The 16439-nt window shown below is 40.3% G+C and overlaps 1 protein-coding gene across 12 annotated transcripts in view; it reads left to right on the forward strand.

Annotated features, from left to right (window-relative positions):
• The window catches only part of elmo1 (engulfment and cell motility 1 (ced-12 homolog, C. elegans)), a 104120-nt gene that overhangs the window by 42311 nt on the left and 45370 nt on the right, over positions 1-16439 (forward strand). For 4 of the 12 annotated variants that reach the window (XM_080484731.1, XM_080484729.1, XM_080484732.1 and 1 more), the window contains exons 3-13: positions 3193-3233; positions 3374-3446; positions 3547-3597; positions 3689-3858; positions 7886-7921; positions 9604-9703; positions 10333-10484; positions 10691-10769; positions 12245-12295; positions 12702-12824; positions 14322-14450. In XM_080484731.1, coding sequence (XP_080340857.1) covers positions 3193-3233; positions 3374-3446; positions 3547-3597; positions 3689-3858; positions 7886-7921; positions 9604-9703; positions 10333-10484; positions 10691-10769; positions 12245-12295; positions 12702-12824; positions 14322-14450 — 1005 coding nt within the window. Of the gene's footprint in view, positions 1-3192; positions 3234-3373; positions 3447-3546; positions 3598-3688; positions 3859-7885; positions 7922-9603; positions 9704-10332; positions 10485-10690; positions 10770-11856; positions 11899-12244; positions 12296-12701; positions 12825-14321; positions 14451-16439 lie in introns of all 12 variants that reach the window. The other 8 variants (XM_080484725.1, XM_080484733.1, XM_080484724.1 and 5 more) reach the window with 3 other exon arrangements.

Consider the following 16439-nt stretch of genomic DNA (forward strand, 5'->3'; position numbering starts at 1 on the left):
TACTGACTGGCAACACAACACACTTTTCATGCACACTCTTCAAATTTGTCACTTTTCCCCTCTTGTATGTTTTTTTGCCTTTTAATGTTCTTCTTTCTCTCTTCAAGAAGCCCTCTCTCCAGCTCCATCCACTCTCTCCTCTTCTCTGTTTGCTGCTTTCCCCTAATCTCATTCAATTTGTCTACTCCCCACTTTTATCTTCTGTTCTCCCTTTTGTTCTCCTAACAGCCCACTCTCTTTTTCACTCCCCTTCTTTGCCTTTCTTCCCCTGTCATATATGCCCACTATCCTGCCACCATTATCTTCTGCCTGTAAATCTTCATCACAACAGCCTCTCTGGCTGTTCCAGCTAACTCCACCCCCCAAAAGGAGCAACAACACAATGCTGTGATCCACAATGCTCACTGTGTTGTCATGGCATGCAGATGTTCACAGGATTGCCACCAAGTTGTTTAAGTTTGTACAAGTGTTAGTACTTGTCTGGTTCCGTAGAGATCGAGCCTTGTACAGTAAAGATCTAAGTAAATCTAATGACATATGAAACAATATCAACACACTTGCATGAAATTTGGATCAAATCAAATCTTTTGAAAGTGAAAAAACTGATCTGAAGTGCATGTTTTATTCAGCATTTATATTTTGAAAACGTTTGTAAACAGAAAGTAATAATAAGTGGATGTGACTAGAAGTTCCTACTATTTTCACATCTTTTAAACTCCTGACTGACTGTCTTATATGTTACATATAGAAAACATTATGCACAAAGAAATTCTCAAAAGGGAATTGGTAACCACACCGCATGTTTTACACCTATGAGCTTGAACTGTATGACTCCCATCACCATGTTATTGTTGAACTGGAGGAAATGTGGACGTTACCAAATAGGTTTTCCTGGTTATCCAGTCTTTGTGCCGCTCTCTTGGCTGCGAAATTTCACTGATGAGTTGATTGCGAGGAATGTAGTAACCTTTTTACTCTGCGGGTGTAAAGTAATGCATGCAGATCTTTTTGTGTGAGCATAAGTTTATTGTTAATGTTTAACTTGTTCTTTATTGTGGAGCAAAGATTAAAGGCAGCAGTGTAAGCAAACATAATGCATGATGCAAAAGCAAGGCATCCTCAATTTATTCATAATGCACCCGAAAGCATTTTTTCCTCTAAAAGCTCCTAAACATCATGTGAGTAGAATAAAATCAATATTTTTAGTTTTAAATCAGGATACTGTTTATATCCTCACAAGCGGCTTAATTGAATATCGTTGTGCTTGAACAGAATGTACTAGAACAGAACTTTATCAAAGTTGTAGTTTAACTTATCGGGGAGCTTATAATTTCCTAATATGTTCAATTTTGAGGATGGAGTTTGAAGTAATGTGGAAATATGCATCTAATATTTTGGGTACTCTGTTTTTAATTCAGCTTTTAATAGAGTATTGGATCACATTAGACCATGTAAGTGTACCTAATAATCAGCTAGTGAGCGATCGTGTTTAAGGATGACACTGCGGGTTGTTTAGGCTCTCTATGCATCACGTATCCTTGAAGTTAAAAATAACTGTCACATACAGCAGACGGGTAAATATAAACAAGAACAAACACTTTTTTTTTTAATCATTACAGAGTTGGGCGGGATATTTCTCGATAGACATTATTGGACCACACAAAAGAAGTTGCGCCTAAACTTACTTCAATAACACATTTAAATGTAATTCGTATGGTGAATATGTAAAAAAAAAAATTAAATAATAATTTTCAGAGCAGAATTATTTATTAATCCTGTAACATTAATGTTAAAAAAATGTTTTAACCTACATGTATGTCAAGAATGACATACAGTAAGTGGCTGAGTACAGTAAATCAAGTTACATTATTTCACAAACTGAATACCACCCTATAGAAAGCTTCAATATATATATATATTATCATGTGGTCATTTTATATCTGCTACAATGCTTTATAGAAATAGAAATCTCTAAATAAATACAACTTTCTTGGCAGAATAAATCCTTCATTAAACACTTTGATAAAATTTTCCCAAAGAAACAGATTTTGTCAGATTTGCAGTCGGTGCAAATATATAAATAAATAAAACAGTCACATCTGTGAAGACTTGATTAGTCTTGATTTTTTTGTTCCTTTTTTTTTTTTTTCTTTAATTGTACTTGCATTAAAAACAAATCCAAATTTTCAAAGATTATAAACAAATTGAAACCATGAGGGAGATTCAACCATGAAGTATTTAAAACTCTGCGCAACAGATGATGTTCCTTTTTCAGTTCAAACGTGGAATTAAATCAAGGTGGCCAGCATGTCCCTTGTTTTAATTTAATTTTTGTAAACGAATCAATCCCCGAAGCTCGGTTCTTTTTAAAGTGATCTCCGATCAGTCTGCTGTGTGCAGATGTGTTGCAGAGAAGGACCAAACCATTGAGAGGCAGAGGAGGGGGGGGGGGGGGGGGGGGGAGGATGTGATCATTGTCAAAGCCACGTATCTTGCCGTATATTTAAGTGCTTCCCGTGATTCATTTTGTTTCTATTTTAAGATTTAGCTCCATGAAGTGATATATTTGTCATATATTTGTTTTTCCACTGAAATGAAAGAAATAAGACCTGCTTCAAGTGTAGCTCTCATTGCAGGGGAAATACATCTGAATCAGATGGATATTGTCAGAAAATACAAGACATTTTATGTATTTTGTGAACCTGACTATATCACCAAAACAGTCTATTATTGACTTCGTTTTAGTTTTGTTTGTTTTTTTATGTTGGTGAGTCTCGATGCTGTTTTGTTTAATATCAGTCACCATCAACTCTTAAAAAGACTAATTGTAATGAAGTTTTTCATTTAATCAGTCCCTTGCTGTCATCCATCAAGAAACTAATCTTGATTGATATATTTCACCAAATAAATCTTCCGACGTCATTTTGAATTTTGTGCTGGAAATGTGAACTTCGAAAAGCTGCGTTCAAATACGTAACCGTCTGTGGATAAAGGGCATTTGTGCTGTTGATCTGGGATTTTTCATGCTGTTAACATTGAAAGAACAGTGAGCCTACATCAGCAGTGGGATAAATACAGCCTCGCTTTGCCCGATCCTGTAATGTAAAAAAAATTGCAGTCCGCTCTGAGTTGACGGTTTTAGGAACTGAAGTCTGCATTGTGAACTAAATCCAGCTTCGCTTCTCTTCACAGAAAAAGCCTCTCTCAGCCATTATTAAAGAAGTGTGCGAGGGGTGAGTCTACATTTTAAGAAAAATAATAAAAAATGGTTCCCACTGTCTCTGCTTGAACCCTATTATCTCAATCCATCCATCCACTTTTCCCTACTTTTAATAGAAACTAAGCAATGTCTTTTCCCTCCTAATTCCTTTAGGTGGTCCTTGGGGAACCATGAAAGCTTTGCTCTGCAGATCGCTGATGCAACAAATTTCTACATCACAGAAAAGGTTTGAATGTCCTTTTTTTTTTTTTTTTTTAAACTGCAGGAAATAACGTTTAAAAATAAAAAAAAAGCCTCACTCACACTCACTGTTATCTCCTCCGCAGAATCGTAATGACATTAAGAACGGTTCAATCCTGCGCCTGACCACCTCTCCTGTGAGTGTTAAAAGCTGATTTCACGAGGAAAGCGTTTCCATTGGCGTCAATATCTGATATCTCTTTCCTCCTCCACTCGTTTCCCCTCCAGTATCAGACCGCAGTTCAGCTTCATGAACGGATCCAGTCGTCCAGCATGGATGCCAAGCTGGAGGCTCTGAAGGACCTCGCCAACGCTTCTCGGGACATCACCTTCGCCCAGGAGTTCATCAATCTGGACGGCATCTCGCTGCTCACCCAGATGGTCGAGAGTGGAACAGAGTAAGTCAGCTACCCATGTAGATCGCATTCTGTTTTGGAGTCTTCCCCCCTTCCCCCCCCATTCAGAAAATCCTTTGTTCATAGTGTAATGAAGGTTTCACCAAGATACGAGGGATATTTCTGATGTTGTAATATTCTACACATGCATTTGGATTCATGAAGTCGCATATTTCATATTTCATTCTCAAAGCCCGTCAACTTTAAAGTCAATCCCAGCTTCAGCAACTTATTTCTGTCGGATCCAAAATCCCAACAAACTCCCTCTGCAGTGTCTCTCAGCTTTATCCTTTTTTTTTTTTTTCCACTTCCACGAGAAACCAGGGATTTGGTAAAAGCAGCAACATCCCAGTGTGACTTAATTCTGCTGTGGATTTGGGCAATTAATGTTAGAGTCAATATTCATGTGAAGGTTTTTTGTGTGTCAAGTCCCTCTGCAGGCACCTTTGTGTTGGGAATTCATTAGTATTTCAACACAGTCACCACTGCAGCAGTAGATGTAGTTTTAATGTACTTTTCCAACATATCGCATCGTAACCAGCCCAGCAGATTCTTATGTTTCAGTCCCAATCAACCTTCCAACTCACACACCGGGCATGACGGCCGCCATGCAGGCTGCCCGCACATTGGAGCTCAGTGTCTTGCACAAGAGCAATTTGATCGGGCGAGATGTGGGATTGAACCGTCAACCCTGAGATTGCAAGTTGTCCCCCGCCACCAACTGAGCCACAGGTTGTCATGTGAAGGCCATTCTTCACATCATATAGTGTGATTCTCAAATATAAGAAACAAAGATATGCTATTATTAAAAAAAGATATTATCAATTTACAATATATATATATATATGCATGAATACCATCGTGGGTGGCCTCTTTATTCAAACAAAGCATTTCTTATTTTTACTGAGAGCATCTAATTGAGTCACATTATGATTCGTCTTAAACACACAAGTTATATGTCAATTTCTCCCCCCTTGCAAGAGATTAGATTTTATTATTTATTATATGAAGCCCTGAAGTATAGAAATGTTTGTATCTGAATGTAACTGGCCGTTCTACTTGAGTACAAAATATCTGCACTTCCATTTTTTTCGGTATCGTTACAAATTGAAAGTGTGATAAAGCTGAAGTTGAAGTAGCATTCAGAGGCTTCAAATACTCAACTGTGTATCACTGCAGAGCAGTATTTCTTTTTTTTTCGTCTTTGTGTTAGATGGTGGCAGTTCCCTTTAAATGTTTGAGTAGATCATCTGTTTCAATGGAGCAATAGCTTGCAGCCACAACAGTTCGACTGTAACCCCGCTAACACTCGACAAAAGTGTCATCCAGCGCTGAAACAGAGAGAAAGTAGCTCATGAAGTAGATGCCCAGCGGCTGCTTTGTTGACCATGATAGTGATATTACACACGACCGAGAGGAGGAGAGAAAAGCACTTCGCACTGGCTTTTGACTGTTCAGCAGATGAAGGGGGCGGAGGGCCCCGGAGACCGTCTCAACTGAAGGTTAAAGTGAGGACTTTTTTCGCTGAGGTGAAATTTCTCAGCCGTGATGCCCAGGGAGGTGCGTGTGTGTGTGCATATGTGTGTGTGTGTGTGTGTGTGTGTGTGTGTGTGTGTGTGCGCGCGCGTGCGTGCCAGACAGTCAAAACCAGGAGGATCGTTACAGTAACACTGGAGAAAAGACACACACAGAACGCAGCAAGCAGTCGTGCAGGAGATGCTTGTTTTCTGCTTCATGCGATTCTCATTATCAAAGCCGTTCTCCCACAGAGAGAGCGGGTAGATTGAAGAAATGTTTGCTTGCATAAGAAGTTTGCACACTCTTGGTGTAAGAGGCAATCTCACACAATGGCAACTGTGGCCGTTACTGCGGCGCCGTGAACATCTAAACACTTTGTGCCACATTCAGATCGGCGTTGTTAACAATTAGCAGAAAACGATCTCGAACGGCTCTTTGTCTTTTTTAAATCTTCAACACAAACACTTCCTGGTCTGAAACTTTATGAGGTTGTCTCCTTGATTTATTCATTTATTTTTTTTTTTTATGTGTTCAAAGAGGTTTGAATTCTAGGTCTTCTCAGCAGAATATACCTAATGGCCTCCAATTTCTGCACTATCAGACCGCAGCGCCTCTGGCATTGCATTCATTCGTGCTATTTGACAGGAGGTCTATGACGCCTTTCCCACTTTCTGAATATAATGTTAAAATTAGCAAAATATTTGACCCTATTTGATCGTACCGCAAGGAGTCATTACTGCAGCACTGATGTCGCCGGCACTGCTCCTGGCTCTTTGGTTAAATATGTTTTTATGTAAATTACCATCACATTAGTTATTCAGCAATAATGTGTGTGTGTGTGACAAGAGGAGCGTGAGTGTTTCCGCTGCGTTTTCATCTCAACAGAAGGAGCTTATGAAACACAGACATGCAGATAGGTATCAGTGTCTGACACACACACACGCACAAATACACAAACACACACACACACACACGCACACAAACAGACACTCATTAGTGCGCCTGCCAGCCAACTTGGTGAGCTGTAATTATTCAAGAGGCTCATTGCTGGAGAGTCTCGAGGGCAGAGCAGTGCTGTGATCTAATGCCTCTGCCCGAGATGTACTGTATTCATGTGGAAATCAGTTTGGAGACTCACTGCCGCTGCCACGTGAACTCCATGAATTGAAGGCAGATGACGCCCTCTACTGGCTGCATCTCGGAACTGCCTTTTCCTAATATGGTTGGAGTAAATAAGATTGTGCAGGACAACCTAGACCAGAAGTGTGAATTTAAAAGCAACAAGTTGAAGGAATGTAAAAGAATACAGTATGGTATGCAGAAGTATATTTTTCAGATAAAACAAGCATTTTCTGAAGTTTCAATTGAAGAAGTTAAATCATGCAGTCTAATCATGGCTAAGCAACTGTAAGCCATTAAAAAGTTACAATTATTAGACAACATGAGCATAAATTAAGGTTTATAATTGTAAGCCATGTTCATGTTACTCCAAGACTCAGCAGACTGTTAAGGGTTATTTTCATTTATACGTACATACATACAATGTATGTATATTTAGTGTTTCAGATGCAGTTGGTGGCTCATATCAATAGTAATCTCGGCATTCTTTAAGCTCACGCGTATAATGCAGGAATCATTGTTTTGCTCTATAAATAGTTATATTGGGCAAATCTTGGAATTCAAGTTGTTGCAAGATCTTATATCTTTCACTCACACAAACATGTCGATTTCATGTCAACCCACAACCTCCCGCTGACCTCATAACATGGAATTGTGTCCAGATTTCATCCTTTTTGACAGATACAAAACCAATGAATTCAATAAAATGATGAGTTTTTCCACTGAACACAAAGTAAAATACTTTCTTTATTTATGGCCATGTAAATATACTTCTGTTTGACTATCAAGATAAAGGCGGTGAGTCATTTTACCAGCTCTTGCTCCACCTACTCTGCTTGACCCGGGTCACTGTCTGTGATTCATTCGATATGTTTACAACAAATTTTCACATCTTTTTTACTGACAAAACTTGCTTGCAAATTTTTTATGAAATGCCCACAACAGAAATTAGCTTTCTGTAAACTGTTTACGTCTCAAGGCATCAGTGGTCGTCTCCAGATACTCGGTTTTCCTCCCAAAGTCCAAAGTCATGCCTTCGAGGTCAATTGGTGACTTTCAGTTTTCAGTATGATTGAGTGTGTGTGGTTGTGTGATGGGATTGGCTCCAGGCTTTTTTTATTAAAGACGAATGAAACTGTTAGCCTGTGGCTCAGTGTCTCCATTTTAAATCTTACTGTTGATGGTTCAGTCTCCTAACACACTCTGTCCATGTGTCTAAATGTCCTCGAACGAGACACCGAACGCCAAATTGCTCCCATCGGTGAACAAGCGCACCCACTCCCAGTCTCTTAATGGGATTTCTACACAGATTGTGATATGCTTTGTTCCCTGCTCTGTGCAAGTTTTGTTTTGTTTTCCTCCTGTGACGCCAAAGTTTCTCAAATCTTTGCAGGCGCTATCAGAAACTACAGAAGATTATGAAGCCCTGGTAAGCCCCAGCCCCTCCCACCTTCGACCGGTGAACGTCATTGGCTCTTGTGCTCTTCCTAACCTGCTGGCCGAGTCTGCATGATAAAGACTCCAGTGCCTTAAGGGGAAATGATATATATGTTTAACACGGCTATTTACAGGCTTCCATTGAAATCTGTGTTTCACTTTAATTTTGCATGTGGTTTTGGGCAGAGAATATCAAACAACTCCCTACGTTTCACAACAAACTGAAGGAAGGCCAAGATTTATTACTGAAAACATAATTCTATGAGAAATGTGAAATGTTGCAATTACACTTGAATAAAGCGGCATTACTAATTAAGGTCAGAGCTAAACTCGGATTAAGTCTTGGTTTTCTTTCAAAAATGCTTCTTGGGGTGAAAGAATTTTCTGTGTACTCACTACGAGCAGGGTTTTCCAGATACTTTTCTCTTTTTCCTCAACATCATGACCAAATTTCTCAGTCTTTCTCCTTTACCTGCCTTAACCGACCCATCTGCTCATTTCTTCCACTTTACTCCATCAATATGCAGTTAATCAGTATTTTAAATGCCCGGTGCCACCTGCAACAGCCTCTTCGTCAGTGTGACTTTTCACTAAACATCTGCCATGCTGACCCATGATGCTCTCTGCTATTAGATGAGTGACATCTATCTCCAAAGCCATCCAAACTATTTTGGTTTCATTTGCCCCTTTTGCTAGAAGAAAATTGGATTTTCAGCTGTGAAAATGTTTTTTTAGATATAATTTTGAATAATTTTTTCAGTTATATTTTAAATTTCAGTCTTTAATGTGGCATTGTCTGGTAATGACATTTCATCTCATATTGATACAACAAAGACGCCATAATTTGTTGGGTTTTGTTTTTTTTCGATGTATAAATTGGTTATAAAAACTGGATGTTGAAACTTCACACAGAAATCTACTGAGAATTATTATTTTTATTTTTTCATTTCCCAACAAAACGGATTTTGCGTTAGTATCATTTATCAATACACCATTGTCGGTTTCCAATGATGCCTCACATTAGGATCTTCTAGTTTCCAAGTAAAGCACCAGGGGTCAGTATTGTAACATTTATTTCTTCATCCGTAAACATGCGGCTGACAGACAGTTTGGTAGAAAGCAGAAAGAACTTACAGCAAAAAGTTCAAGTTTCGATCCGCCAAAATGCAAAATTCCAGTATTTCTCACTTTGTTTGCGGTCGTACAGCAGTTATTCGGTGTGTCCCTCGCTTTGGCCTCTTGTGACTCCTGCAGAGTGAAACGTTCCTCCTGATGTTTGTGTAACTGCATGACTTCACTCTATAACGTAGCTTTCTGGTCCTGATTGAGCGCCGCCTTGTGCTGCCCGGCTCCCTCTGACCTTCTGATGGCCCCTGCTGGTTCTTGCAGGCCCGTCTGTCTCCATTGCATCTCAAACCTCTCTCCCATTTTTCTTTTATCCTGTCTCTTCCCCCCCCCCCCCCCCCCCTCTGCCTTTCTTCAGCAAGCCTGGTTACAGCGTTGAACTCGAGCTCCTCTCCGCCGCCTCCCTGTCTTTCTTTCTCTGTCTCTAACTGCTCATTCTTCGTTCTGAAGCCGCCAGGGCTTTGCAGCCGTGCACTCATCTGAACCAACCCAGCAGAAGGACAGTCTCCTATGGTTTGTGTGTGTCTTTGTGTGTGCGTTCACCTGCAGCTTCGGTGACCTGCTGTCCTTCACTCTGACGGCCTTTGTGGAGCTGATGGACCATGGCATCGTCTCCTGGGACACTTTCTCCGTGGCCTTCATCAAGAAGGTCAGCCAAGACAACGTCTCATTAAACAGGACCTGGATCTTTAGCTCATTCATAACGGTGTCCTCATACTGTCTTTAACGGCCACGTAATGACTTTGTCAGCTTCTTTAAAATGGTCATTTTTCCTGCTGAAGGCTCAAAAGTCTCTGGTGGTAATTTTTCGAACACCTTCTAATAGTTAATAGTTATGATTATGGTGCTATAAAAGCTGTAATAATTCACAGTTCCCACCTTAGCCAATTGTGCTTTTACCAAGACAAAACATAAATATATGCCAGTTAAAAAAACTCACATGTATCGTACTTCTCCTGGAAATACATTGTTTGCATTAGTAGTACTCTCATTAACAGTGTGGCTTTATAGTCCAGTAAATATACACACATAGTTTCAGTTTTAGCTTAAACATGTGTTGGCAAAAGACCAGAACTTTTTTTGCGTAAAATTATTGGAGCATATTTATGATGGTAATTCTCCTAATCCCTGCAGTCTTTTATCATATCAAGAGTAGGACTGCATCAAAAATATGCATTAAGCCACATTTAATTAAAGCCACTGAAGTACTGCAGCATCATTCATTATTTATTGCCGCCTGCAGATCCCTTCATGTCCTTGTCCGTGTCCCACCTGCAGATCGCCAGCTATGTGAACAAGTCGGCCATGGACACGGCCGTGCTGCAGCGCTCCCTGGCCATCCTGGAGTCCATGGTGCTCAACAGTCAGGATCTGTACCACAAGGTGGCACAAGAGATCACCATTGGGCAGCTAATCCCACATCTCCAGGGGTGAGTGGATGAATCAGTACACTGCATGTGTGAAAATTAATTACACTGACTCATTCTTTTCAACCATCACAGTGATAAATGCATTTAAAACCATGAGTAGGCGATAATGAAATTGTTTTTGTTTTTTGTTCAATATTTATTTTTATGGTGTGGTCGTTTTTTTTTTTGTTTGTTTGTTTTTTTTCTTCCCCTTTTTGTCGTTTTAGGACTGATCAAGACATTCAGACCTACACTATTGCGGTCATAAATGCTCTGTTCCTCAAAGCTCCTGAGGAGAAGAGACAGGTGAGGTTACAGCGTGCAAACACAGCATAAATACACACGGGAGTGTACGTCGTTCCATGTTGCAATTGTCAGCATTCTTGCATTGTAAAAGTATATCGTGTGTTTGTGTTTGTGTTTGTGTTTGTGTGTGCATGCATGTTGGTGTCTCTGAAACATCCAAGCCTCTGGTTTATCTGCAGTCGGCAACAATAAAATCTAGTTTTGGAGGAGTCATAAAATGCTCATCCTTCTTCTCACTCCTCTCTGCTGAAGTAATGCTTTTGCCCATTTGCTTTTATTTCTCCACATAGCTCTCTCTCTCTCTCTCTCTCTCGCTCTCTCCCCCTCTTTCTCTCTCTCTCCCTCTTCCCCGTTTGCACCTATGTCATGTACGTGAACCTTTGCATCAGCACTTTAGGGTCCAGCGATGCACTCTGCCATTAATAATGAATGATGCTAACCCAAAGCTTTTCTCCCGTGCAGCACGCAGAGGCAGAACTAGGCTTCTAGCGCATACAAATTCAAACACGTGGTCATATGCTTCTGGTACATAAGTATGTAGCCACCATTAATGTTTATTCAATGACTTCTGCAGTTTGGGATTTGTATATGGCTAACAGCCATTAGAACTAGGATGGGGACTGTTTGAGCTGATGAGTGAACGGTGTCTCCTTTTGTTCAGATGTTGTTCACACATTTATAGCAGCGTGCAGAGAGGTACTATAAAAATGTGCAGTTCATCCTGTTTGAGTGTTTTTGACTCCTGTGAGGATGAAAACATGCCGTATTGATTCTTGTTATCTTGCTGTATGCGCCAAGGTTGATGTTTTGTGTGTCTTTTCTGTTTGTCTGTAGTGTACAACTCTAACCATCAGTTGTTAGTATGATGCCCATGTCTCACACTATTCTGCTGACTCTTTTGCCCCCCCCACCCCCCACCCCCCACCCGCTTCTAAAGCCCCCACCACAAGCTGCAGCACAGGCATAAGAAAACATTTTTACATAACCTCTTCTCGGACTTATTTCTTTCCTCCCTTCACATTCACTCACTCACCCTGTCTGTCTCTCTGTCTCTGACTTTGCTTCCTCTCTGCACACGATATGGTAGTTTGATGAGCACATTGTGGACATCCTAAATTGTCCCCTGACAGTAAGTGCACCCTTGATTAGCACACTTTGTAGTTTGCACTGTAGAAGAAATGAGTTAGTGCACTTAGTATCCCTTTTTTAAGTTCCTTTTTTGGGATGGCTTCCTTATTTATTCATTTAGACAGCCTGTCATGGCACACTTTGCATACTTTGCTGTGTGCCATGACAGTTTTTATTCATTTTGCCCGCATTCATTTTTCCTTTTACAGTAGAGAATCCTAAGACAAGTGTTTTGCCGTTGTATTGTTTCTAATCTGTCTCATCTTCCCTCTCTCCCTGCTCTTTCCTAAATTCTGACTTTCTATCTCTATCTCTTGCTCCTGGCTATTCTTTCTCCCTGTGAATAGGAGATGGCCCACATTCTTGCCCAGAAACAGCTGCGCTCCATCATCCTCAGTGTAAGTCTTCCCACACCGTCTTTGTCTTCTCTCAGCCTTTGCCTCTTTTTTTATCTGTGTTTGGGATTCAACCTCTGCCCCAGCTCTGATACCAGAGAGGAAAATAACCTTGACCACGTCTTCCTCAGTCTCACCTCCCTGGTTATTATCTGCTGTACTCACATTTTCACACCTGTTCTCCTCCCTCCCTTTCATCATCTCTCCCTCGTGTGAAATCTCAGTCTTCTGTTCCTTCATCCGACTTCTGCATTCTAATCCTTGTCATTCTCTCCTAAATCCCTTTTTTTTATATCCTGAAGTCATCTTCCAAAATCTACTTCTTGCATTTCTGACCCTGGAATCTATTGGTTTTTTTTTTTCTTTTCTTTTTGTTTCACTCTTCCTCTCTCCTGCCCGTGTTGTGCAGAATGTAATCCGAAGTCCCACGCCCATCAACGATGAGATGGCACACCAGCTGTACGTGCTGCAGGTGCTCACCTTCAACCTGCTGGAGGACCGCATGATGACCAAGATGGATCCTCAGGACCAGGTGTGGACGGGGACAGTTTAAACAAAACATTCTTACAAATGATGAGGGAGATGGGTGCAGCGTGTTCATACAGAAAAGGGATGAAGCAGAAAGCATCATTACAAAGTGGCCAGAAATAGGGAGCTCAATTAAATCTTATCCAGTCTTGAGCAGATAACAAAGAGTCTGTTTCTGCTCTGCAGGATAATGTCTGACGAGTCTAAACGAAAAACTTTACATATCACATGTGACCTTTTGTCTCACAATGAGTAAACTGCCGCCAATTACGTTCTTAAGGTGTTCCTGTGCAGCGTTTGCATGTTATCCCTGAGATGCTTGAATTAAGACTTCTGTCTCTCATAACCTACTTTTGAATTTAAATTGCCCCATTGTGTGTGTAAGACAGGGCTCATGCTTAACCCAAGATGGATAAATTGTGGGCCCAATATAAAACCTATTCAAACAGAGGAACAGCACATTTCAGGTGTCCCAATAAAACTACTAGTAATTGTATTGATTTCCCTTGAGCATTAAAATACAGAACATTGCCTGTTGAACAATCTCAACAACTGGCATGTGGTTATTTATTCAATTCCTGTTGTCCTGTAAAGCAGATACGTTTACCAAAAGAATGAGGAAGGCTGGATAATGTGTATATGCAACATAGGAAAGTGACATCTGAGTCTAAAGTTGTTTGTCAATGTTTCACTTATTCTTTATTTTAGGATAAGTATTACAAATGTTGGTTGTTCCTGCGTTCTGAGTGGATCACTGATACATATTTAATGCTTCGGGGAGAGTTTCCAGCAGTGGGACCTTGCACTGACGGTGGCACTGACTCCAAATATAACTGCGAATGTTCCCTGTAATACTCGCTGTTACGAGGTTTCTGGACTGCTATAAAGATTCACCGGAAGAATGAAAAAAAAACTACCCACGAGCTGTATCAACCTTGTTACACTTTTTAATTGTCAGTGATGTCAGTTTATTGCTGCCTTTGGTCTTGTTGTGATGATTCATTCACACGCAGAAAAAGTTGAATATTAACTGGGGTGTCTTATCAAGGTTAACAAGGAAGAATAGTGTACAGTCGGATTTTTACCTTTCTCCCCTTTGTATTGCCTACATTCTGTTTGTATGGTGAAGCAATCCAGAGAAAAGCCCGTCAGTAGGTAAACAGAGGTAGACTGTAGGTCACAGAGGGACCCTGTAACATGGCAGATGATGATTTTCATTTTTTTTCTTAGGCTTGCAGAAGTAAACTATCATCAAATTTTTATTCAGCAGCTTGTGGGCACTCTTGGTCTGATTCGTTCAGGGGGGGGAAAACCCTATTATTATTGTAGGCTTTGGCAAATAATATAAACAGTGGGGAGATTTGGCTGCAGGCCAGATTGCCTTAAGAGACCAGACAGCAGCGATGAGGCAGAAACATTATGAAAAAGTAATGTTGAATGGCAAAAGAAAAGAGAGACGGATTTATGCAAAGCTCTTTAATATTTTTCTTTGCATGTACAGGCTCAGAGGGACATCATCTTTGAGCTGCGGAGAATCGCCTTCGACGTGGAGTGTGAGCCCAACAACAGTGGCAGCATTGAGAAACGCAAGTCCATGTATACCCGCGACTACAAAAAGCTCGGCTTTATTGTGAGTTGTGGGTGTTTGTCGAGGCCTTCATGAAGCCGCCTGTTTTCTGGTGATACTCTGCGGCACACGTTATTCCTAATATGCAGCTCGGCATTGGCACACCATAGTTAAATACATTGAGTGTGTTATTTGAATTCATTTTAGTACATTTTGGCTTTACTATCTTGAAGCTTTAAAAAAAAAAAAAAAGCACCATTCAAATGTTCAGATAATTATAATTACAATAATGTGCAGTTTTTTTCTGTTTTTTTTCCCCTTCTTATCTAGTTAATTTTCTCCTTCCAAAATGTTCTTTGTTGACCTCTTTTTTTTTTTCTTTTCTTCTTCGTTTAAGACCGTGTGTTTCAATGTTTGAGTGTCTGACTGTGGGTCTAACTATAGCATAGGAACTTGAGCTAAATCCAATGTGGTTTGGTACGAGCCCAGAGAGCTTTTTCATGGCTCTTCTCATCCATACTCTCCCTGCAGTGTGCTCGCTGAAGATAAGACCAGTTGGACTGTCTTGTCTCCGCTGTGTGAAGAAAACCCAAACTGAAATCCGTAGTTTGTTTATGTGCTCAACAGCTTGCACACACACACACACACACACACACACACACACACACACACACACACACACACACACACTGTGGATATAATATTCTATACCAGGGGTGTTAAACTCATATTAGTTCAGGCCCAGTTTGATCTCAATAGAGCCAGAGCTGCCAAATGTCTTTTTTTTTTCCACAAAACCTCATATGATAATGTTCCCTGTCACATTTCTGAAGGTTGGAGTGTCCCATCGTTTTTCAACTCAAAGCATGGCTTTCGTGCTAATGCTGTTTTCTCAAACAATAAGGATGCATCACTGCTACCTACCTAGATAAGTTGGAAGTAGTGTTGCCTTTAATGAGAAATTAAATTTCTTTAAGTTTTCCTTCCTGAGCCCTAGTCTTGGTCAGCGAGCCGTGTGCTTGACACCCCATCACTGCAGAGATCATTTGTAGGTTTTAATGCCTTTAAGAGATTCTCTTGAAAAGGGTTTTCAATGTTGGTTTGACTACTTTTCCACATACAACAGTGAGTATATTTTAATGATATGTGCCCGAGACGCTTTCATTTTCCACCCCGTAAATATGCTTCCTGTCTGACAGAATTACAGAACTGATGAGCCAGATCTCTTTTTTTCTCTTTCACCCTCTGGTCTCTTTCCTCTTGAGCATTCCGTGTCACATTTTAAACACAGGATGAGCCTCAGACTGATGTGTTTACATGTGTTTCTGTAGTTTTAATCGTTGGTCTACTGACTTTTCTGTGGTATTTGAGGGGAATCGGGGCTGGCAGCCTGTGACAGCACTAGCGGTATCTTTCTGCGTATCTCATGCAATATTTAGATGGTATGGGGAGTAGATGTGCAGAGGCCAGAGGAGATGCAGTAGTTTCTTATTCGAAAATTTAAGGGGAGGTTTTGGCATTGGTGGATTCAGCACAAACTTTAAATCGGGTTTTTATTTATGGGGCAAAACTTTGTCACTGCACAGTATGTATTATCATGAATAATTGCCACAAAGCTGCTTATTTTTAAACATTAGTCTTAGTTTTATACGAGTCTGTCGATTTCCAAAGACAATAGAGATTTCTCCACAGCCTCAAGAGTGCTTTTGATCATTCGATTGATCAAAAACATATAATTTATCGTTCTTCGTTTTCCCTAATGAGCTATAATGGATTTGAAGAAGTTGATGTTTAAATGAATAAAGTATTGTTTTGAATTTTCAAAAAGTCACCTGATGCAAAAGACTGAAAACTGAACCCAGAGGAGCGCTCACCTGACAACAGATTGTGTAAATTTAGGATTCTGTCCTCAAAACAATAGGTTCTAACACTGAGTAATGAAGTCCTGCAGGAACAAACAAACACTTTGAGAGATTTCCTATATTCTTGATTAAGACTTTCAGGATTCAAGGTGAAATAAGAAGCACCATTTTTCAACATGTCTAAACCTGA

The sequence above is a fragment of the Lipophrys pholis genome (assembly GCF_963383615.2).
Source record: "Lipophrys pholis genome assembly, chromosome: 17".
NCBI lineage: Eukaryota > Metazoa > Chordata > Actinopteri > Blenniiformes > Blenniidae > Lipophrys > Lipophrys pholis.